This window comes from Microchirus variegatus (assembly GCF_963457635.1).
Source record: "Microchirus variegatus genome assembly, chromosome: 8".
NCBI lineage: Eukaryota > Metazoa > Chordata > Actinopteri > Pleuronectiformes > Soleidae > Microchirus > Microchirus variegatus.
In genome coordinates, this window is record NC_139809.1 from 4,437,088 (window position 1) to 4,460,959 (window position 23,872).

The 23,872-nt window shown below is 37.7% G+C and overlaps 2 protein-coding genes across 3 annotated transcripts; both read right to left on the reverse strand.

The window, feature by feature from the left end:
• Positions 1 to 129: 129 nt before the first annotated feature.
• LOC310930381 (annexin A2-A-like) lies at positions 130 to 6,401 on the reverse strand. The gene is made up of 13 exons (XM_083893346.1): positions 6,306 to 6,401; positions 5,758 to 5,815; positions 5,551 to 5,644; positions 4,822 to 4,916; positions 4,624 to 4,737; positions 4,371 to 4,461; positions 2,891 to 2,970; positions 2,726 to 2,785; positions 1,988 to 2,081; positions 1,783 to 1,878; positions 1,529 to 1,587; positions 514 to 636; positions 130 to 396 (listed from the first exon to the last, which is right to left on the reverse strand). Exons 2-13 carry the CDS (start codon positions 5,803 to 5,805, stop codon positions 337 to 339), a joined length of 1,014 nt encoding a protein of 337 aa, XP_083749472.1. The 5' UTR covers positions 5,806 to 5,815; positions 6,306 to 6,401; the 3' UTR covers positions 130 to 336.
• Positions 6,370 to 16,411, reverse strand: ice2 (interactor of little elongator complex ELL subunit 2). 2 transcript variants are annotated; one of them, XM_083893345.1, is made up of 16 exons: positions 16,298 to 16,411; positions 14,076 to 14,177; positions 13,649 to 13,961; positions 13,439 to 13,558; positions 13,226 to 13,360; positions 12,894 to 13,010; positions 12,445 to 12,604; positions 11,175 to 11,356; positions 10,314 to 11,082; positions 9,635 to 9,801; positions 9,417 to 9,546; positions 8,357 to 8,441; positions 8,070 to 8,120; positions 7,356 to 7,587; positions 6,717 to 6,860; positions 6,370 to 6,466 (listed from the first exon to the last, which is right to left on the reverse strand). In XM_083893345.1, the coding sequence occupies exons 1-15, from the start codon at positions 16,309 to 16,311 to the stop codon at positions 6,720 to 6,722; spliced, it is 2,718 nt and encodes a 905-aa protein (XP_083749471.1). In that variant the 5' UTR covers positions 16,312 to 16,411; the 3' UTR covers positions 6,370 to 6,466; positions 6,717 to 6,719. The 2 variants fall into 2 exon arrangements, 1 of the variants encoding a protein (XP_083749471.1); XR_014592897.1 differs by lacking the exons at positions 6,370 to 6,466; positions 6,717 to 6,860; positions 7,356 to 7,587 and having other exon boundaries at positions 8,091 to 8,120; positions 8,538 to 9,546.
• Between the last annotated feature and the right edge of the window lie 7,461 nt (positions 16,412 to 23,872).

Genomic DNA, 23,872 nt, shown 5'->3' on the forward strand with positions numbered 1-23,872 from the left:
TACCAGGCCCTAACACACAGGATATATTTTTGCAGCTGTTTTTAATGCTACTATAACGCCATCTAGTGGATATCTGTGGAAATATCAAGTAACATTTAAGTGGGATACACAGGAAGTCATTTACAATAGTCCAGAGTACAACTTTATTGCCAGTTTGGTTAAAAACAAAAGCAAATTGTAATACAGATTCTTCATATTATCACCTTGAATGTTGCATTTAAATGTGTGTGTGCAGTAAAAGCAAAAAAAAGGGGTTTTGCCACTAAGACAGATGATAATGGGCCCACAGCTTCAGTCGTGGAAATTGAGACATTTTGGTGGTATGATGATTCATTTCTAGTGCTCAGGTCCACACAGACCGAGCAAAGCCTTCTGGTAGTCTCCCTTGGTGTGCTCCTGCAGAGACAGAGCAGGTTAGGAGACGTGCACGATACAAAATACCTGGCTGTAAATCAGAAACGTGCCAAGGTCTGATTATTATTATTATTATTATTATTTTTAATAATGACTTACCAAGATAGTCTTTTGCAGGGACTGTCCACATTTGGCCTTGTATTCAGAGCAGATCCTCTTCAGGTCCACCTCGCAGCGCGACACAATAATTCTGGTCACGACCTTCTCTTTGGCTCCTTTACTCTGAGCGGATACAGCACTCATTAAAGTTAAGACACGTCTCTATACTTAACTACAGCAGCTGATGCAACGTTGCTGTAAGACAACTTGTGCCAACTTTGGCGTCTTTGCCTCTGAAGCAAAATTGCACTTTTACAAGAAGAGAGAGCGAGAGAGAGAGAGAGATGCGTGTTTTCTGCACATTTTTGATTTGCTCATAAAAAACGGTAACACTTTAAAATAAGAAGACACAATTAAATAATAATAATAAAGCACAAATAAAAATGTAATTCATCAATTATAACGCATGAATACTCATTAGTATGTAGTTTATAAACACATTTTTACTCATGTGCTGAAGTGTTGGCATGTACTGAGCGACTGCTGGACACAGAGAGGTGAGAGAGCAGTCCTTTGTAAGTCGATCAAATAGAGCTTTTGTTGGAGGTGGATGCTGATTGGCTGCTTGAGTACAGCAGCTATTTGGACACAGTAAAACATTTATTTAACAGCGTTTATAAACTACATACTAATGAGTATTAATCCGTTATAAATGATGAATTCAATATTTATTAATGCGTAACGCATGCTAATAGTGTGTACTTGTGTTACCATAAAAACACCTGAATGAAAACACAGGCATGAAATGTTGCATTGAAGTTTCCGCTTGTGGTGGGGGAGGTGGGGAAGTTGGTGTATTGATGCGAATGAATGTGATGGAAACCGTTTTGACCGAATAAAAGAGAAAGTTTGGAAATCATGAGGCAGATACGGCAAATAAAGCAGGTGAGAGGAGGAATGTGTGAACATAAATGTACAAGATTTGATTAAAAAAAAAAAAAAAAACGGTGATAAATATCAATGGAAACCTTGAGTACAGGTGTAGCTTTAGGTGTAACTGTGTACGTGTCACTACCTTCATGGCTTCATGCAGTCGGTCGGCAAAGAATAGTTGTTTGTTTTCAAAGCACTTAACTGAAAGAGGAGAAAGAGAATGCACATTAATGTGTGTCAATGTAATTGTTATTGCATTGTGATTTTTGATACGACAGTGATTAATGTAACGAAACCTGAACTGTAAGTATTTCATTCAGATAATGAATCGCGTCATTGTCAATTCTAAGTTACTTTTTTACCAATTTAATTTACTGATAAAAGATAAAATTGTACCTAGCACCGTGAAGGACTTCTGCAAGTCTCCTTTCACTTCCTTCTTTATACTCTCCTCCATGTCATAGGGGCTGTAGTTCTTGTACCTCTGAAACACTGACAAGAAAAGAACAATTATCAACGTCTCGATCAGTAACCGGGTCATTTTTTCAAACCATTAAGACGAAGCAAAAACATCAAGATGCAAGATAACGGGGTGTAGTACCTCTTTGCAGGTGTGGTACACTTCTCTCAGACATAATGGAGATCCAGGTCGCCACATCTGTTCCTTTGACTCCTATGCCAGCCTCATAGAGGGCCTGAGATGAGTCGGCAAAACACACATTAAAACGGGGAACAATTTTGTGACTCTGCCTTTTGGTTAAATGCAAAAACTTCTATGTTTTATATTTGAAATGCCACCTAATGGCGAATAATAACTTCATGCATTCACATCTTAGGATAGATTATGGAGAGCTGAAACACACGCTTAATGTTCAAAAACAATAATAAAGGATGACAAGGGTTTTATTTACAGTGACAATCAAAAATAATGGAACTTTTTTTCACGTTTGACTTTTTAAAATAAATTTTGCTTATATATACATATATATACACATACACGTACATATATATATATATATATACATATATATATACATATACATATATACATATATATACACACACACATAGATATATACACATATATATACACACATACAGTATACATATATACACATACACATATATATATACACACACATATACATATAGATATATAGATATAGATATATCTATATCTATATCTATACATATATATATATATATATACACACACACACACACACACACATATACATATACACACTTATACATATACACATATACATATACACATATACATATATACACACATATATATATATATATATTTCCAGACAAAAGGAAAAGAGCAAATTACCCTGGCGTCCTGATCAATCTTTTCATAGTCGACCATAGCGGACGATTCATCTCTCTTGGTCTGCACAGGAATGAGACATGATTCGTGTCAGTTTCACCATTGTTGTTTCATATACGGTATTAAAAAATGAATAAATAAATAAAGACAGACGCTGCCTGATCTCACCTGCACTAGAGCCAAGAGGAGCTTGGCAAAATTCCCAGAGGTGTCACCTGCGACGTCTTTATCCAGGTCCTTCTTAAACACTGTTGGAAGTCACATTTCGATTTTAGATAATTGCTCGCTCTGCTTAACCACAGCATTCACACCACTGATGAGACATTCCAGTTCAATGACATTCAAGACTTTTGATAGACAAAGTGGCAAGAGACGTTTATGCAATTGTCTGACAGTGTGAGGAAATCAGACATGACAATGTATTTCTAACCCTGTTAGAAGTACAACGTGGAAAACGTGGAATAACACCACATTTGGGAATAAAAACGCAATATGTATTAAAATTTGTAAGAAGTTATTACATAGTGTGGTGATTATTACAAAATAGATCTGGTGCACTCGTTTTTAAAGAAAATAATAATAATAATAATATGATTCATTATGTACCAAAGTATGTCTACATATTTAACCATTACATGTTTTTGACACTTCAGTGAAATATAAAACCAATTTGGAATTTTAGCTTAACACACCAACTTAACACCTTTTTGAGACTTACAAAAACAGCCAAACTCAAAGACTTGAATAAAAGTCAGAGAATTAGAATACGAGCAAGATCAAAAAAAACATTAAACACCATGTTGTTATTCATCTCTGCAATAATTAAGACCTGGGTGGCTTATCAAATGTTTTCATTGAGATGCAATATTCAGGTGTTGATAAGTCAACACATTATCCTCATAATTCTAAAACATCGTCTTCCACGTCACCCTGTCTTTTTAATGTCTTCCTCAAAAGCCTTCTGAGCAGAAAAACTTTAGCTCACGTGTCAACTGAAGGCCCGGGGGCCAGATGTGGCCCCGCCACGTCATTTTATGTGGCTCGCGAGTGATTAATTGGTCTTAAAAATCTGTGTTAAAATAGATCTATGCTGCTTTAAGGAGTGCGTCGACCATAAACTACATTTCCCACAATGCATGGCGATTGCATTACCGGCAAAGTGACGGTGCATGCTGAAGGTGTGTGAGCAGGTCTGCTCTGACCAGATATAGACTTTTGTCAAGAAATACCATCGCGGGTTACATCTATAATGCATCATATTTGTAACTTGAATAAGTAATAAATACAGAAAGTTATTTAGCAATATATTACAGAGTAGTTACCTTTATTTTACATTATACTTGGTTACATTTATTCTGTACGACAGTTATCTGGCCCTTTGAGGGTAACCATTATGCTGATGTGGCCCTCGGTGAAAATGAGTTGATGAGAAGATGAGAAGATTTAAGTCAAAGTGAACAGTATAACGATGTGCAGGTGAAACGGATACAGTGAGAGAAAAGGTTCCAGTCGCTGTATGCGTTTGTCTCTGTGGAACAAACATGCTGCATGTGTACTGTCATTTATATTTTCATCACAGATAAGTTGATTTCCATATCCTTTTCATTAAATATCTGAACACCATATGACCAGGACGTTTTGAACTTACGCTCCTTGTAGACTTTCTTGATCTCCACCAGCTCATCGTTGCTGCGTGAGCACAAAATCTCAGTCAGCGTCTCTTCGTCTGTTCCCAAGCCCTGAGGAAAACGACATCTACGTTACAATTTATACGTATATGATTTTGACACAAAACTAACTTCAGATCCACCTTACAATAAATATGCTTATTTTAGCATTTCTCCAGTAGAGGGCAGTGCAAGCCTTAGAAGTAACCCACTGAAAGAATCCCCCTCCATTACCTTGATTGAGCCTCTGATTTCTGAGGCATCGTACTGGGCTGTGCTCCTCATCAGTCCCAGGACCACTGTTTCCAGAGAACCAGACAGCGCCCCCTTCAGGGCTGAGATCATGTCCTTACAACAACAAAAAAAGTGGAAAATTGAAGCCTGATTTCTATGAATGTTTCCCACGTAATCATCAGAGTTGCTCCACTGTACCTTCTTTGCCCTCCTTTCATAAGCAAAAGCAATGTCTCTCCTTTGGGAGTACGTCCTCTTTGTTAGGACATCAATAATGGTCTGCTCATCCACTCCTAATGTTTATACAAGAACAAACCCACATGAAAAATGGACGAACGAAGGAATGAGTCAGGTGGAATATGACATTACTGTTGGACGACATTGTGTAATGGCATTTGGTCTAATGCTTAAAAAAATTAATTAAAAGACAAAGAAAACTGAACTAAACTTTCAACAGAGAGCCGTTTGTGATCTAGTTTCATATACTTCATAGAGCCAAAACAAATCAATATGAACACATACTACGTTTAGATGAAGTTTTAAATTAGTTCTAACACATGGCACACAGTAGGTGGAATCTGTGTTTAGGTTGGCATTACACTGGCTGCTTTTCCATAAGAAGAAGGACATAAGACTGTAAAATGGCCTGGAACTAAAATCGAAAAGCAAAATCTCTACACAGAACCCATTTGTTATGACAATAAAAAAAAAATGGAGGGCTGCTACTGGAGAGTGGAGCAGTCATACTGTTGTCGACTGCTGCCAACGCTGGCAGAGGCACAGATTTGGAAGTGCGCCCGGCATTGGTCAAGAGACTTTAAGCCAGGAAGCTGACTCACAAATAGCAACTATTGAAAAGAGAAAAGCTGCAAAACGAAGCACTGAATTTGTTTTTGAGGGAGAGACCGACTCAGTGTTGCATCTTGCCTTTGGATTTGATAGCCGTCTCTATTCTGGCAGCATCTTTGTCAGGGTTAAAGTCCGCAGCAGGTACCACAGTTGGAAATTTGGGCTCTAGGGACTGAGGGAGACACAGAATATTATTCAACAAACAACATGCACATCATCCAGGGTGAATTAATAATATACAAGATTGAAAAAAAAAAAAAAAGGGGGGGGAAAGTATGGCTTTACCCCAGGGTGGAGAGACAACTGTCCAAGAAACTCTGATACCAGTGCCATTGTGACTTTTCTGGAAAAGGATCATCAACATCTCAATGTTATTATAATCACATTGTAATCATGTGTTTGCTTAGTATGATGACATAATCACTCGAGCCACTAAGGCTGCGCCTTCTAAACAGAGGCACATTCCTTCAAGGCACACAATTCTATGAAACATCCATTTTGTTCAAAGTTATTTCCACGCTTCCGCTGCTTTCGGGAGTAGTTCACAGTAACACTGGAAAGTATTCACAAAGTTACTCATTTTGAAATTCTTGTTCAGTCTGGTATCTATAACAGCAACCCCACTCCAGGAGACACACCCTGGAAGAAGTGCTACCACATGCCTGTCTGATATAAACAGTACATTCACACACTGCAGGGCAGGAATTCAGGTTTTCTTTAGAGGAAAAACAATACAAGGCAACAAAAACAACGCAAACATCCATAAAATGATATTTTCAATTAAAAATACAGTCATTCCAGATTAAATTAAGTATAAATCACACTGAACTTACCTAAGTTTTCAAGATGAAGTGTTGAATTTGTCTTGACGATGTGTAAGAGGAATGGGTGTGGAGCGTTAACTTTCCAGACCTACAAAAAGCCTTTCCTCCTTCTCTGACCCTGACTCACGTTGCCTCCCCTCTCCACCCACTCATGACTCCACCCAGTTCCACTGTGAGCACAAGCAAAGAAGTTTTTCAAAGTTTTGTTAAAGTTGGATCTCAGAGATTTTCAAAGCTCTGTGATTTAGGAGGTTTTATCCTAGTTCATTCTTCTGTCCAGACCATCCTTAATGTCACATTAATCACACACACACACCACATGAATACTGAAATATAAAAACTTTATTACAAAATATTTTCAAGGAAATATAAAAAGTATCTCTGAACAATACACAAATAAGTATAGTGTCCATTTTCTACCTTTTAATATGAATAATTGTTACGCTTTGCCGGGCGTTTTGTTTGATTTTTCTTCTTCTTCTTCCTCTTTGCCCCTGCATTGTTCTTGTTCGTCAACTGCCCAGCTCCACGGTTGTTGGCCTGGAATGACTCGTCTCTCACCGTCTGGTTGGATAAATGAAGGCAAAAGTGCAATGTAATCCAAAACATGCAACAACACTCAATTTGCCAATCTCACAAGCTAATGTAAAGTTTTGACCATATCCATATGTTGAAATCTTGTTCCATTGCCAGTTGTTTACTCGTGCTGTTTCCACTGTGAGGAATTTTAGACAGGCATTCTACGAATGAGTCAGTGTCTTCACCTACAATTTACACAGTGCCGTTGCTGATAGTTATGCTTTGCTCTTGTTGGTTTTGGACTTGTGCAGTTAAGCTATGCAGTGGTGTGCCGGTTCAGCCTGTCTGATAAGAAAATGGCCAAGTGCCACTTCATTTATCACGGCTCTTAGAGATTTCCTCTGTATACTCAAGAAAGGGGTGTAAAAAGTTTCTAGACATGAACCAATAAACACCTTTTATCTACGTGACATTTCTTAGATGATTTTATAACTTTTCATAATACCGTGTCTACACCAAAAAAAAAAAACAAGCACAGACCTTTGGGGGGAAAGTGCAGGGAACGCGGCCGTGTACTCTGTGAAAGGGTAGGTACATGGCTGGATTGACGGGTATCCAAGGCACAAAGCCAGATGCTGGAGGCTGTGGGACAGAGCCGTGGACCTGCTGAAGGTCGTACGCCCCCCGACTCACTTTCCCAGTAGCTGCTTTTAACAACGTCACAAACGGTTCCCCTGCTTTGTGCGTAACCAGGTAGCGCCCTTCATCCAACCTACGAAATCAAAGGAAGTCACAGAGGACGTGTTCAAATCAAAACATTCGTATTCAAACACGTACCGCCGAGTAATCTCTGGCTTCCTGCAAATGTAGGTGAACACAGCCTGAAGACGGCAAAAGGTGACACACAGTTTGAGGGTTGCATGAGTAATGGATTGCGTAACCGTCCAACACAAACACAAGGATACAATAACGTCATTAATTTAGCCAGAGGCTGGCAGACCTGACTGTACAAAAAATTTCATCATCTTAAATGGAACAAAACGTGTCTTGACAATTCATTTAAGAAAAGATAAAGACCAACCAAAAACCACGTCTGGTTTTGGACTGAACGTTTAATCAAATAATCCATCAATGTGCTTATGTTGCATTAAAATAGTGCAGGAATGATTTCATTGTAGAGTCAAATCTAACAGAACAGCTCAGCACTAAAAAATGGCTTAACAAAACTAAGACGACGCATCTTCAACTACTTACCGAGTTAGCTTTTTCAGTAGGTGGTGCAGTATATTCAGTGAGTTGGAAGGCCTGTGGATGGAAAACACATCTAACCAAGTCACTATCTGTCTACAGAGGTGAGGGAAAAAGATTTCAACACCGATTCAGATAACGCTGACAAAAGCAATGATGAGGATCATAGACACAGCTGATGAAAAGACATGCATTCCTGATAAACATTCTGAAATTTCAACTGTCACGTTTTAAGTTACAATGATAAAGCCACGATTAGGTCAATCCTAATCATCTGCGCCGACGACACTTACTTGAACCCGCAGGAGAGGTTCTGTTTCCAGTCAACGGGCAGCTTCCTCAACTGAACTAGTTTTGATGAGAACGCATCGATGTGAGCTACAGACGGAGAGGATGAGAGACGTACAGAGAGAAGAGCTAATGAGCGTGCACATCAGGAGCTTCACCTCCTCATCAGTCATTCCTAGAGCTTACGAAGTAATTAGTCTGATGATTCGCCAGCGTTGTTACAAGCTCGAGTGGGCTGAGAAATGCTCGTTTGGTCGCGTCTGCTTTCTTCTCCCTCTTCAGCTTTTAATGCCTTCTCATTTCAACAATTTCCTTCAATTAGGACTGTTTTAAAGCCTGTAAGCCTGCTCCGCTATAAATAAACAGTGGGTGAGCCACATGATCAACCACATGAGTCAACAGTCACTGAGCAAAAGGAGGAATTCTTCTTTCAGGAGTGACTTTTCAAACATTACATAGACTTTTCAGTCTATATTTGATGGGAGATTGAATGTTGGCTTTTCTTACATTTTGAGAAGATCTGATATTTTTCAACCCGTCAGAAAAATAATCTGGTGAGATGAAAAATTAAAGGGCAGCAGAATCTGCTAATAAGAACTGTGTGTCAAGGAGGTACAATTTAGACACAGAGTCAACAAGACAATGAATCCAGAAAGGAGAGTGGCGCCTTGCTCTTAATCTCGTGCAATGGGCAAGCAAAGCACATGAAAGGCAACAGCATCAATTATGTGATTTTATCATACCTAAAAACATCATTTAACTGAGCTTGGTACACTTTTTGTAAGTCCTCACAATCCAATGTGGCTGTTGTTATGGCAACAAAGTAAACTTAAGCACTACACAGTGGCAAGAGGACAGTGAGTCATGACAAGAATATTCCATTGGTTTGTGGGAGGATATTCCTTCTTGTGGGCCTCGAATGAACTTGGGGAGGGAAGGAAAAGACATTCTTTTTTTTAAAGAGCAACGTCAACGTTAACTGATGTGTATTATACTAGTAAAAAGATCAGGAAACACTTTTGCCTCAATTTCAAGCAATTTTGGACAGAATTAAAGAAGTTTTACCCGTGTATGAAACGTTGCTGGAGTGGAGCAAGTTCTCTGTCCACAGTTGGCAAGCCTCACTGCTGGTTAGACACTCGGTACCATAACTTAACTGGTATTCCAGCTTGGGCAAGACAAGCGCTGGAACAACCTACAGGAGCAGAAAAAAACAACACAGGGGATTTTAGACAAATAGATAAACTATGAAATTCTGGGGGGATGTGTATGAACTCGCATACCTGGTAATGGCTGCCTATTTTCCTTGTGATTGACAGTGAGACAGAGCTGCGCACCATGACCAGCAAATCCTGCAGACTGTAGAGCTTGTACAGCAGGTTGCCCCCCTCAGGAGCCTCGTAATCCTGTTCGTCTTCTGCACCATCCTGCAGGTCTTGTGACAGGATTTCTGCATGGGAGCAATCGTGTACTGAGTTAATTAAACACACAGAGACAACAACACAACCACAAAACAAGAGATTGCACTCTGCAAACCTCCATCAAGGGCACTTGGTTTAACAATAGAGCTGAAACAATCAATCGCTTATAACTATTTTGATGATCGATTTGAAGATTTTTCATTATTAACAAAGAAACCATTCAAACTGAATCATTTTGGTTTGTGGACAAAACAAGACATTCAAGAACATCGTCATTTCCAGGTTTGAAAAACAATGCTCAACATTTTTTAAACAATTTATGGACCAAACGATTAATTGAGAAAATAATTGACTGATCAATTGATTAAGAAAATAATGTTTAGTTGCAGCTCTATTTAACACAATGTCAATACACACACTGCTCAATCCCCGTAAATTTCATCCAAATCCAAAATGTTCAATTATGCTGCTCACAAATGGACAGAAAGACAAATCCTGCCAAAAACATTATCTCATTGTCAGAGGTAACACATTTCCTTACTTTTATGCTCTGTAGTGTTGACCACTGGTGCACATTTGAGGGAAGGAGTGCAAGTTTCTCCATCCTGATTCTGGTTTCTCTCCAGATATGAAGTAACACAGGGTTTAACTAAAGACGTCGGATGGGAGTGAACTGGGGTTCCCAAGCATCGTGATGGTGAGCTGGTCTCCTGGGACAAGCCGGAGCCTTTGCTTGCGCTGCTAGCAGAATTAAACATTTTTGTCTGCATGCGCAGGATCTCTCCCAGTTGGTCACCAGCCTTTGATTTTTTGGACTGACGAGTCTGCCTTGTAACTTTTTGAGGGGAAGACGAGTCTGCGATTACAGGCACAGTCTCGGAGACGGGGGGGACAGGAGAGCACGGTTTTACAGGTGTGGCAGCAGGAGACAAAGAATCGTCAATGACCAGCTTCTCATCATCAGAAGCCAGGTCTGTATTACTAGAGTCCTGCCTCACCCATTCAGTCTTTGGCACAGTTGAAAATGACTGAGGTGTCGCTGTTGTCGTGGGATTATCCATATCCATTAATGAGCTGTTCGTCTCTCCTTGCAAATTGCTGCTGGTGTTTGCAAGATCCTCACCGGACGTTGTATTCTTACTTGGTGGGACACTTGCAGCCTTTTTATTTTGAACACATGCTTGTTGATCAATCTGTGCTTTGGGAGCCTTGTTGGATGTCGTCTCTCCAAATGTCTCTAGGTCAGTAAGGTCCACATCAAAGTCAAGACCTTTGTTTTCAAGAGATGTTAAATTTCTTCGCAAGCTCTCCTGGTTTAGGGAACAGAAAACGGATAATTACTGCACTGAGAGTATAAAAACTTATGACATGAAGTCCCACATATACTTGAAAGTAAACGTACTGGAGAGAGTGGCTGCTCATTTACAGGAAGCTCCGTCATTAAATTGAAAACATGTCTAATTCCTTTCTTCTGGATGGAGAGCTTAAAACTCTCCTCGTGGTAGAAATGATTCCTCTCTCTCATGGTCATTTCAGTCTTCAGAAGTGGCGAGTCTATGTAGACGGTCTTTTTCTGGCTACTGCCTGTAAATAACACATGATGTTAAATAATATTAAAAAAAGACTATGTGAAACAGTGCCATCATGAGGCCATTCGTTGTCAATACACACAGCAACTCCAACATGGTGAGCAAACCAGATTTCAAATATCAGTAGCCAAGTACTCATTCATTTATGACTATACAATTGGAAGAAAAACATGTTTCAGTTTGACAAGTTTCATTGTCCATTGTCTTTTATTCTTTGATATTAATGCTTCCATATGAATGAGTTTTTTTTCAAACATGCAAGGCACAGTGTGCCATAGATACGTTATTCAAACGTGAAAGTACAGTGCGTAGAACCTTAGATCTATTGTTAAAATGTAATGTTGCAGCTGAATCTCTCACCTTGCCCTTCCCCTCCAAACATGTAAGAGAAACTACGGTAGCCTTCAACTCAAAAGCCTCCGTAGAAAAGATCCAATCGATGCAAATATAAAGGGTTCAGAAAACAAAGAATGTATGAAATCAATTAGAGCTGAAACAATCGATGGCTAAACTAATCGTCAACTATTTTGATATTGATTAATCGGTTTGAAGCTTTTTTTCATTATTAAAACAGGATTTGTGATTGTTTTAGCTTCTTAAATGTGAATGTTTTCTTCGTTTCTTTGCTCTACATAAAGAAATCATTAAAACTGGTCTTGGTTTGTGGACAAAACAAGACATTGGAGAACATCCTCATTTCCAGGTTTGACAAACACTGATCAACGTTGTTTTTACATTTTATGCGCCTAACGATTAATAAAGAAAATAATCGTTAGTTGCAGCTCTAACAACAATTCATACATTCAGGGCAAGACCCACCAGTATTATAATTTTATATTCCATTTTTGCCAAGGGAAAATAATTTAACCAAGAATCTACACACTGGACCTTTAAGTAAAAAATAATTCAGATTTCAGTGATAAAATTGGACTGTTATTTTCTATGAATTGAGAGGAGAAGAGGAAAAGTAGGAAGGGGATACAGGCATAAAATGTTCTTGGGCATTTTTACCCACTGGAAGCTAGACCCTAATTAACGGATATCTACAATGACAGCGCGAGTGACTTCATGATGATACTGCACCTTTGCTTGGATTTAATTTGATCCAAACAGGCAGTTCCCACAGCTCCTTGAAGTCAGGACCATAGTTGTCAAGTAGTTTGACCAGGGCATCACGAGTCATGCACACATGAGGCTCATAACGGGCACTCAGCTTTTCTGCATTGCCATCACTGCTTACCGTCTATAAAAGAAAAAAAGAAAAACAACCATGGTATTTTTAAAAACTGAACACAGCATCTAAATTTAACTGGACTTAAGACTGCACTGGGTCTAAGCATAGCACCATTCAGAGACACAATTAGGACTGGTTTTGCTGAGCAAGACATGAACACCCTCTGGTGTCTTTTGTAAAAAACTGCAAGAGCTAAAATGGAGTTACAATAGACCTGCGGTTATGAATCCCATTCTAGCAGTAAAACATCTTTGTAACTTTATTGGAGTAATTAAAAAAAAGTAAGACAATTGCTTACAGCGTGCATGTCCTTAGCTTTTTTTGCTGGAGGATTCTCTGATGAAACACCCTGATAATCCGATGCAAGCTGTGCATCAGCAGGCACTAGCTGGTGGTCTGAAAAATCCACATTGCCCTGAAGAGATGAAGAGTGCCAATGAGAAAAAGGAGGAAGTGAATCAACACAACACAAAAGACTGACGCGGCAGTATAATACTTTGACTTGAAAGGCTGAATGTTAACATGGACATGACAATGACATTTGTCAATGCACATCTGCAAAATTGTAATTCCATATGCCTGAAATTAGAACACATCTTGTGTAATATTGTGTACTTCCAAGGACATTACCAATATCAACAGCTGTTTTTCAAAGTTCAGCATCAGCCCTGGGTTGAATGTTCCCCCCGTCAAACTAGTCATCTCATGGATTTGATAGAGCTGAGGAATTGTCTTTATGCACTCCAAACATGCCCTGAAAAACTCCTGAAAAACAAATGTTGGTGTCTTTACTTTAAAAGTTGTGGACACAATACATTTATTGTTGCCTCAGTGTGTTCGTACCTCTGAATACTGCATTGCTCCCGGTGATATGAAATTGTAGTCAGCAGCACACATTCTGCCCACATCTTGCAAGTACCTCATGAACTGCATTACTTCATTGTCTACTTGAGCCTTTAAACCCTGAAATATAAGGTTGCGCGATAGTGAGTAAAACAATTCAACAGGAACTGTCAAAATCAAAAATGATTACCGACAACATAATGCTGGCACCTGCGGCGGATCCGTCTTGCTCATCAAAGAACCAAGGTACATCTTCTGCTCTTTGCTGGACAGAGTGGACAGACACGGGTAGGGCATTCTGGGGTCAGGAAAAGGAGTGTTGGCCGCATTGGGCTTCACTTTTTTGGTAGCCTTGCATGCTTCTGCTGCACTAGCCTTTGGTTCATCACTATCACAGCTGGCCAAACCTATACTGACACCACTGTTGTCTTGTAGCTGTGCATCGTCTTTAGGAGAATCAGAGAAGGAATTTTTTGCAACACCAAAGCCACAGCCCTGTTTTATATTGGCATTCTCCACAGGCCTTCAGAGAACAAATGGGGAGAGAAAAATTAAAATGTAGCATCTCTAATTTGCTTTTAAAACAACAATTAAGTTTATCTGGAGGGATATTTAATATGCTAGTTTATAAACGTACCTTTGGAGATTGAACCACAGTTCTCTGGTAGTCGGAGCCAGGGAAAATTTGTCATAAACATCTCTGGTAAAGAAAGGAGCATCAGGAATAGGAGGATCTGCCCTTAAATTAAAAACAGACAGTAAATGATATTAAAAAGGGCCAGTGTTACGTGACATTCATTGCATACAATTCTACATTGTACTGGCAGAGTTACTCGATGCATATGAAAGTATTTCTCAGAAGCCAGTCAATTAAAAAAAGACAAAGAAAGACAAGTAAAAAGCAAAAGATAAAAGATCTGTCATTTCTAAATCAATAATTATTAATTGCATTCACGATGAGACAAGACAAAATAACTTTGGAGTCTTTTGGGAAATTACATCATAAGTAGGAAGAGCACCTCAAAAGGGTCATCTCCCAAAGAATAAACTCTTACAGCTTTAACAATCACAAGCAGACTCATGATCTCACCTGCAATGTATGACATCACACCATTTAAGCAATTATGCCATGTGATTGTTACATTACAAAATATCACTGCAGTCCTGTTATTATAACTAGTACTTCGATTACTTCGGGTTCTTAATCTTAATTACTTAATGTATACCACTTATACTGGATAAAAGTTGTGGACTTTACAGTTAGCAACACATATGCAGGTTCCAAATAAAATTGTAATGATTGCTATACGTGTTGACCAGCAAAACCACTATACCTTGACTAACAATATACTATCACATAACCTATACTATATATAATTATTTTATTTTTAAGAAGTTTTTTTTTTTTTTTTACTATTTCTAATTTAAAAGTTACAGCATGTTTTCATAACCTAGTGAAACTCTTGCAACTTAAACATAACAGTACATACTTAGGCTTTTTTTTCAAATTGAACTTGCAAATGGAAAACAGTGCAATTGGGGAATTGCAAAGACAAGAATGCAACCGAATTATTCTCCTACAGACTATTCCATGAACTTGGCCAATTTTAAAAACACATGTACATGTTGGAAACTATTCATACATTTGAATAGTGTCATGTGGTAACGGCTAATCACATTTAGTTTAGTTTATTATCTCGAGGACAATCCCAATTAATCAACTGTATCAGTAAAAGTAAAAAAAAAAAAAAACAAGAAACAAAAACAAAACAATATATTACAGCACAATGATTAAAAGGAGAGCGTTATGACAGCTAGTAAACAAGATAGACCAATGACGATAACAGTGAAACATCAGTACAATCATGCAGAGACAACACATATAGTCAAAACATACAAAAGCAGCACATAAAATATAATCACACATCAGCACATACAATCACATTCAGGAGTGCAGACAAGCATCGCGTACTGTATAGACAGGCAGCATCCATGATCATGACCCAAATAACACAGCCATTATATGTTAGTGTGTACAGGTGTAATTGTCGGTAAGCAATGTTTTTAACTTGGCTGTAAAAGTGGAGTATGTACGTGTATCTTTGATATAGGTGGGAACTGAGTTCCAATTATGTATTGCATTAACAGAGAATGATAACTGGCCAAATGTACTTTTCTTGAGTGGGACTGATTCTAGTGCTTCTTGTGATCTGAACAGTGCTGCGTTGGTTTATGAGTGAATTCAGTGGAGGGGGAGCTAAACCATGCGGGATTTTAAAGACCAGACAGATGTTCCTATATTTTATGACATCTTCCCAACTCAGAACTTAAATTAGTACAACGTGAATATAGAACCTTAGACTGACATTAAAACATAACATTGCAAATCAAATCGTAATTAGATTTCCCCAAATTCCCCTGAATCAGTCCTCGGTGCATTCACTGGCATATAACTTAGTTATTTGTGCGGTGCGACACAGAATCAGGTCAAATAAAATACTTATACATATCATAGGTTTATAAATAAAATCGTAGACAATAAAAGACACGCTACTGTTAATTTGTTTCATGTATATTGTTTGGCTAAAAGTGATAACTAATGACTTGTCAGCCGAGGACAGTTACATTGATTTGTTTAATATCATTTGCTCCAAACAGCAGAATAATGACGATCACTGTCCAGTTCAACGCACGTTGGTACGTAGTTAGCGTTCAGACGCTCAGGCGGTTAGCTAAGAATGCTAACTAGCAAGTTAGCAAACAGTAGTCATACCACATGGTGACAGCTTATTTAAGTTGTCTAAATTGTCACAAAACAAATACACCCTACACAAATACATAGTTCTAAATATAACTTACCATTCTAGCTCCATTACTGTGACTGCCTTAGCGGTCCACAGGAACTTTACCCGCACGAGATATTGTGACGTGAGTTAGCACGAGCCATCTGACGGACGTATTTGACGAGAGACATTCTTCTTCTGGAAAATGTACGTCGACATCAAAGCCTTGTGGACATTGCTGCCCCCTTCCGGACATTAACCAGACTTGCCGTGCCCAAGTATCTGCCCTTCCACTGAAAGAGAGGCTAATAATATTACTCAGTATTGTTGTGTGTTTTAAAATAAATAAAAACACAAACACAATCTTAATACTTTTTTTTTCTTTTTTATATACTGTATATTTATGCATTAAAGCAGTGGTAAAAGCAATACTCCTCTTATAATGCTGTAGAAAATCGCATTCATAGCAAAAATGGAAATTTCCCTCAAGTGTAATTGGTCTGTGTGACTTATTATATATTATATTATATATATATATATATATATATATATATATACACCTTAAACAAAACAAACAAAAACAACTTACAATCAATGTGTTTGCCAGGTATATGTTTGTTTAATTGTGAAAATACTGAGAGTTATCTAAGGTTTTGCTCATAATTCTTTGAATGGGCAGAAATTGATTTTTTTCCCACCATCTAACTACTGTTTATGACTAAAATATATATGTATATCTTGAGCACTACAACTGGGTAATCATGTTGCTCAGTGGTTCATCAGCTTAATGTGTTTATGGCCATAATGAAATTTGTGCCGTTATATATCTTAGATAAATAAAGAGATGAAATTGAACTGACGTCTTTTCTCATCGACTCCTTGGTGTACGGACAATTTTGACATTGTGTGTGTGTGTGTGTTCACAGAATTTGGAAAATCATTAAATTGTTGTGACTCATCAAATATATTCAGATTATTATCTCTGTTAAGAACAAAGAGTTGAGAGAGACAGAAAGAGAGAGAGTTAAACAGTCAGGAAATAAAAGCCCATTACAAGCGGTAAATTTTATTATGGGATAACAGCACATAAAGCACATCTAAAATCGATGTGTCCAATGCACTTTTAATAAAGGTAATATTAAAGGTACAGTTTCTAAGTACAATATAACAACATTCATATTAGAATGAAAAGTATTTAAAAGACAACATTAAATTTCTTATTTTTCTTTACAGCTGTATTTACAAAATGAATCAAAATACTTATTTTCATATTTAAGAATCAGACAAGAAGGAGCAAAACTACGTTTGTGAATAGACTACCTGCTAAAGAGAGTTCAAAAGAGCTGGATAAAAAGGTACATGATCATCTGTCCCCATTTTAACATCAGTAGCAAACGAGTGACTTAGAAATTTTGCGACAACCACACGCGACTTTCCACTTTCCCATGATTTGTTCGACTGTTGCACGGAAAAAGAATTCTAATCGACCCTTGTTCCACCCACCCTTCATGTAAAGTGACCCCAACTGACTGAGCGCACATTGAACACAAGACATTTAAAAAAAGATAAAAAATAAATCAGATGTGGTGTGTTACAAACAGATACAACTTCTTGAAACACAATGCAATAGTAACTGTTCTGTTCTCAGACAAAACAAAGGTTGGTTAAAAAAATAAAAAATACAGAATGAAGAAATGTGGATTTCCTAATTAATAATCAAACAATGTGCAGGTGAACTTTTTCCGTCATATTTTTGCAAGCATTTATTTGACCATTCCAGATCAAAATGAAACAAAATCTTCCCCATTTATGTTTTTCAAACAAGGTGAGGGAGGGGGGGGGGACTCTTTAATGCATCAACACAAAGAAATCGTCCGAAAAGACGTTTTTGAAAGCAATGCGAGAGCGAGAATTCATCTTATCGTACAAAATACATCGTCACTTCAGTACACGTTTTGAAAAAAAAAAAAAAAAACACAAAGAAGAGACAATCGAAAACCATGTATGCATCTTGTTACACCGAGAGGCACTCAGTGTGATAACGTCGTGTATTATTGCAAGCGTTTTTTATTTGATTTGATTTTAACTGATATTTGCTACAGAGTGCAGAGAAAAGGGTCAATGGCAGTCCTGTCATTTACATTTGCAACACTTGTGTGTACTTTATGTGGCGTAAAAAGGTCGTTTCAGTATCGTCTAAAATGGGGAATAACAAAAGCAGACTGAGGCTGTTTAAATGAAATCCAAGCACCGCTTCCCTGCATTAGGTGAAGGACTATGCAGACACAAGAGAGGTAAATATTATCTTAAAACCTGACAAACTATAGCCTCAGTGAGTGGTTTTCTTTTTTTTTTACAATCAAAGGAAATAAAACACAATACTGCCGTTACCTTTTTGAATATTATCATTTTTCCACAAACCAGAGAAGCAACCTTAAATAGCTTGTTAATTAGCAGATACTAGCTTTGCTATAAGTCAGAAGGAAATAAGTGCCTTACCCCAGGACGAGCACACTGATACAGGTACTGGCCGGGTACTATTATTATTATTATTATTATTATTATTATTTATTTTTTTAACCACTATCGTTTTCATTATTCTTACCATTTATTGAGTCCTAATATCAATAATACATTAATAATGTAAAGAAATGAACAAACTAATTGGGCAGCCAGGCTCAGGAATCAATACTTTGTTCACAAAATTAACTTACCTAGCACCACACATCAGGGCAAACACAAAATAAAGGTCAGCACACCCTGTCTCTATCAAACTAATCCTATAGGAGGGAAGCAAACTAGAAACAGAGTTATCATACAATATGGTGTCATTGATAAAAACAGATAAATAGTTTTTCATTGGGTAGGCCTTAGTAGCAGTATTTTCCTCTTACCTATACAGACAGAAGTTACAATGCTACCTTTATACACGTGGTCAATAATAACATTAAATAGGACGAAGAAACAGCCGAGAATGAGGGAGAGAGAGAGAGAGAGAGAGAGAAAGAGAGGGAGAACATAAGATATACAGCATACAGGCCATGTCAAGTTCTAAGTTCTCCACCTGGGAACAGAACTGGTCAAATATACACATGAAAACATAAGATCAACACAAAACAAAACAAAAAGTGATAAATAAGAGGTGTATTTACATGCAGATGTTCAAAGACTATTATTCACAAAAGAATCAAAAACAACAATAATAATAATAATAATAATACACAGACATATATTATTGCTCGACATTCGATTATGGCTAAAAGTTGCTTTTCACTTTTTGTTTTAAAAACTATATTCTTAAAATGTATTTTTTTTTTTAATCATAAATCCTTATAAGCTGTGCTTTGGAAAATCAATTCTGTTAGAATGCGATGACTGACTCATAATTGTGGGCGCGACAGCTCCGGCACGACTCCAAGCGTGACATAGCGCTTATCTTCACAATTTATGGTCACAAGGACTCATCTTAAACAATTTATAGTGCGGGATTCATTTCAGCTCGGGCTGCGACTTTCACCATCTGAACAAATACTTCTTTTTTTTTAATTTCTTTTTTTGTGTGACTGTGAAGCTGGTCAGTGTTTCTTCACAGCGTTGAAGGCATTAGGTCATGCTTTTGAAGCCTACACCTATGATGACGGATCAAGCTCAACATTTACCAAAACCTTAGTTTGAAAAAAAAAAAAAAAAAAGACAAAAAAATATAAAATCAATACCTCCTCACCCACATAACCCTGTTCCTCTGTAATTATTAAAGCCTTGTCTGGGGTTTTATTTTATTCACACACTGTGAGAACAAATACATACATACACACGCGTGCACACACACATACACACACGCAAACACACTATTGCTTTTTTTTGTTGTTGTTGTTGTTGTTGTTTGTTTTTTGTTACAAAGACAACAGAGCAGAGACAGAAGGACCAGCACATATTTTTTCTTTTTTTTTTTACTGTATTCTATACACTGATTGAGTAGCACAAATAATTCCTCATTTAAAAAGCTGGGATTTCTCAACTGAGAATAACAACACAGAAGGACATCATGTTACAGGCCTGTGTGAAGGTGCAGTTTGGTTACTTTAGACACAAAGTATTCGTGTGTCCTGCCGTTATCGCGACCACATCGGTACAATCACAAGATGGGAGACAGAATAATGGGGCTTTATTACTTTTTGTTTCGGAGACTGAGTCAGCTGTATGTATAAGGTCAATCAATTCAAAAGGATAATGACTGCACTGTAGAGACCCGTAATTGTAACACAAGGCATATTATGTTTTTTTTTTTTTTTTAATATTGTAGAACAAACTACAAGCCACTCGACGATTTAAATAAAATGACTTCACTTTATGAAGGAGGAACTCTTCTGGTGGTGGACCTTATAACTGATTGCACTGAATTACTATTATTATTATTATTTTTTTAATGTGACAATTTTTTACAAAGACTCCAACAGCAGAAGAAAGTGAAATAATTTTCAAGAAAAAAAGGTAGAAAACAATTTTTTTTGTGTGTGTGTGTGTGTGAAAATAAATAACAGGAAATGAGCCAAATGTCCAACTCTTCATTATTTCATGAACAGCTAAGTGCTCGTTCAGTGTGCTATGCCGAACTGTTCAACTACGCCTCCTCTGATCGGTCGAGTGTTCACAAAAAATTCACAAAAGAGCTAACGAAATGCTCCGCAACAGTCCAGAGGAACGCGAGCTGCTTCTTCAGTCTACCTGTTACCTCCCTGAGCATTCACACCTCATCCTCGCTGCTGCTGCTGCTGCTGCTGCGTTCGCGGGGCCACTGGGCCTCTTTAACCTGGATTGTCTTTTTCTAGGAGACTGAGGTTTACTAGTCATAGAGGGCTTGTGCATTATCCAAACAGAATTGGATCAAAAAACAGAGATTATTACTTCGGTACAGCATATCTACTACAATCCAAACACAAAAAAGATTTAGTATTGCATAACAATATTTGGTTTTTCTAACAAAGAGGGTTATTATTATTATTATTATGATTTTATTTTTTTAAAGACCCTGATGACACCATTTGAAACCAAATCTGAGTTTTGTTTTTTACAAATATGCTGTGTACTGATAAAAAGCATGGTTGGTGAAGTGTTTTTTTTTTTTTTTTTTTTTTTTTTTTTTAAACAAATGAGATGAAATGCAAAAAAAAAACCTAATAATGAATACAAACAAATGTCCTCTCACACAGAAAAACACAAAAGAAACTCTTCCCTGAGGGGTGACAGCACAAGGCATTAACACCTTGTACAAATTGCACGGCAGAGGAATGATAGTGTGTGCAAACAGAAAAACAAAAGACACAACAACTGGATCCTGTATTACGGTCGGTGACAGATGTGTGAACATGCTTTGTTGAATTTCTAAAGGGATATATTTTTTTTTTAAAAGATCCTTTTTTCTCTCCCCCCCACCCGTTTTTTTTTTTTTTGTAAAAACATACTTCACAAAGGCGCTACTGAGATTGCTGGAATGTCTTAGGAATCCATTCTACTATTACAGACGTGTAGACTGGAAAGCAGAAGCAACGACTACTGTTTGGCACATCCAGGGTTTTTTTTTTTTTTTCTCTACCACTTTACTACCACATTGACAAGAAAGACACACTCGACAAAACAGAAGCACGACAACAAAGCATTCTGAAAATAGCACTTGTCCTAACGTTTTTATGTTTCTCTCCTAATCGTACAAACAACAGCTAGTCTAATTATTGCAGGAATATAGTTAAGTGCTACCTGACTTATTTCGCTCTCCCTCGTTCTTTTTTCATGAATTTAAAAACCAAAACATGTTACAAAAATAGAAGCTTTACTACCAGACAAGGCTTTGAATATTCACTCTCCCTTCTCTGTTTTTTTTTTTTTCCATTTTCCTGTTGTGGCGTCGCCCGGGCCGAGGCTGAGGTGAGAAGGCAGATTAAAGAAAGAATAAGGAAAAATAACAATAATATTAAAGAAAACAAAACAAAAGGCTCATACATGTGCTTTTCTGTTTAGACAGCGCACCTTCTCTTTTGGCTGGTTCACTGGCCTGCTGTATCTTTACCTTCCACTAGATGGAACAATTGGTTTATAGTCAACGTGTGAGCGCTCCAGTCCAACTACATAGAGATGCAGCTAATATTGTGGTTTCTTTCGTATAATAAAGCATCTCAAAAATAATAATTAAATAATATTATTATTATTTTTTTTTTTTTTAAATAAGAAAAAAATAAAAAATAAATGGTGATGCAAATTTCTGCATTACTGTATTTGAACGAATGCAGTTCAGTCCACATCTGTGCATACACGACCACGGACAGGAGAGCTGTGAGACCATAATGTTGTCGACTGTTATTGCGTGTGTGGTAAGAGAAGGGCTCTGACGTTAGCAGGTGATAAATGTGTCTCTAACCTGCCTTCTCATACATATATATATATAAATATATATATATGCCTCTTTGTTTGCCAGCGAGCAGCCACCGCAGCCATCCCTAACACTTCCAGACCAGTATCGACTGTTGCTCCCAGGACTAGCCTCTGTGACCATGGTTCAACTTGTATTTCTTGTGCACATGCAACACATCACTAGGTAAATATACACGTCTTAAATTAAAGGAAGGTGGAAATAAAAGTGCCTTATCAATTCAACAATTAAGAATGGTCTAACTACTAATATCATACATGTTATTTAAAATAGATTCTATAAACATTTTTTTCTGTATAGTAAGTACTTATGACCGTATACCCTGTAGTACATTATAAAACAGGTGGAATGGACCCTTTTCGTTGTGTTGGTGCCCTGTGCCTTTTCCAGGGCACCTGTCCAGAGAAGGATTAATAGCAGATGGCCTTACATGATTTCACTATGCAACAATGGTGGATGGAGTCTTTGACAGCTAAAATCATTGCGGTTTCATTAGAATTACCAGAATTCTATTATCTTTTTTAAAACGATTGTCCATAGAGAGTTGCCGATTGCATCACCAATGCTGACGGAGCCTCCCCTAAAGTTGCTGTGAGTTTCATTCCAAGCACTGCATCCAAAAGATACTCAACACAAGAAGAAAAATGGCTGAACTTGACCAAAGTGTGCGCATTTATTAAGTGTTTATTGCAGGATATTGTGTATGAAGGAGGCAGGAATATGCCTGGTTGAAGTGTTGAATACAAAAATACAGTTTTGGTAGTATTGTCTGAGAAATAATACTGATGTTGATTCATCTTCATCTTCTACTGAAGAGGTCTTCAACTGTTAATTGTTTAAATGATCACAAATCAGATTGACACAAATCGTCGTAATAGTGACGCAATAAATATTGGTAAAAATCCATGAATTGTCACAATAATTCTTAAGTTCCTTGAGGGAAATGCGCATAAAAAGGTCAAATTCAACCAGACAGAAAATTATTTGTGCCTATCTCCTCTTCGTGTCCCATGGGGTGTCGGTCCAACTATCGTCTTCCAGAGAAAACCAAATTCAATAAAGTAAACCTTGAGAATCAACTCCCTAAGCCCCTCCCCTCCAATGTAAAAGAAGAAGTTGAACAACATGCCGTCTGTCCACTCTGGTTTGTGCAGGGCACCAATAAAGTGTCTCAGATTCCTCCTCCACATTCCCCTACGGTGGGCACACTGGCACCTGGCAGGGCTG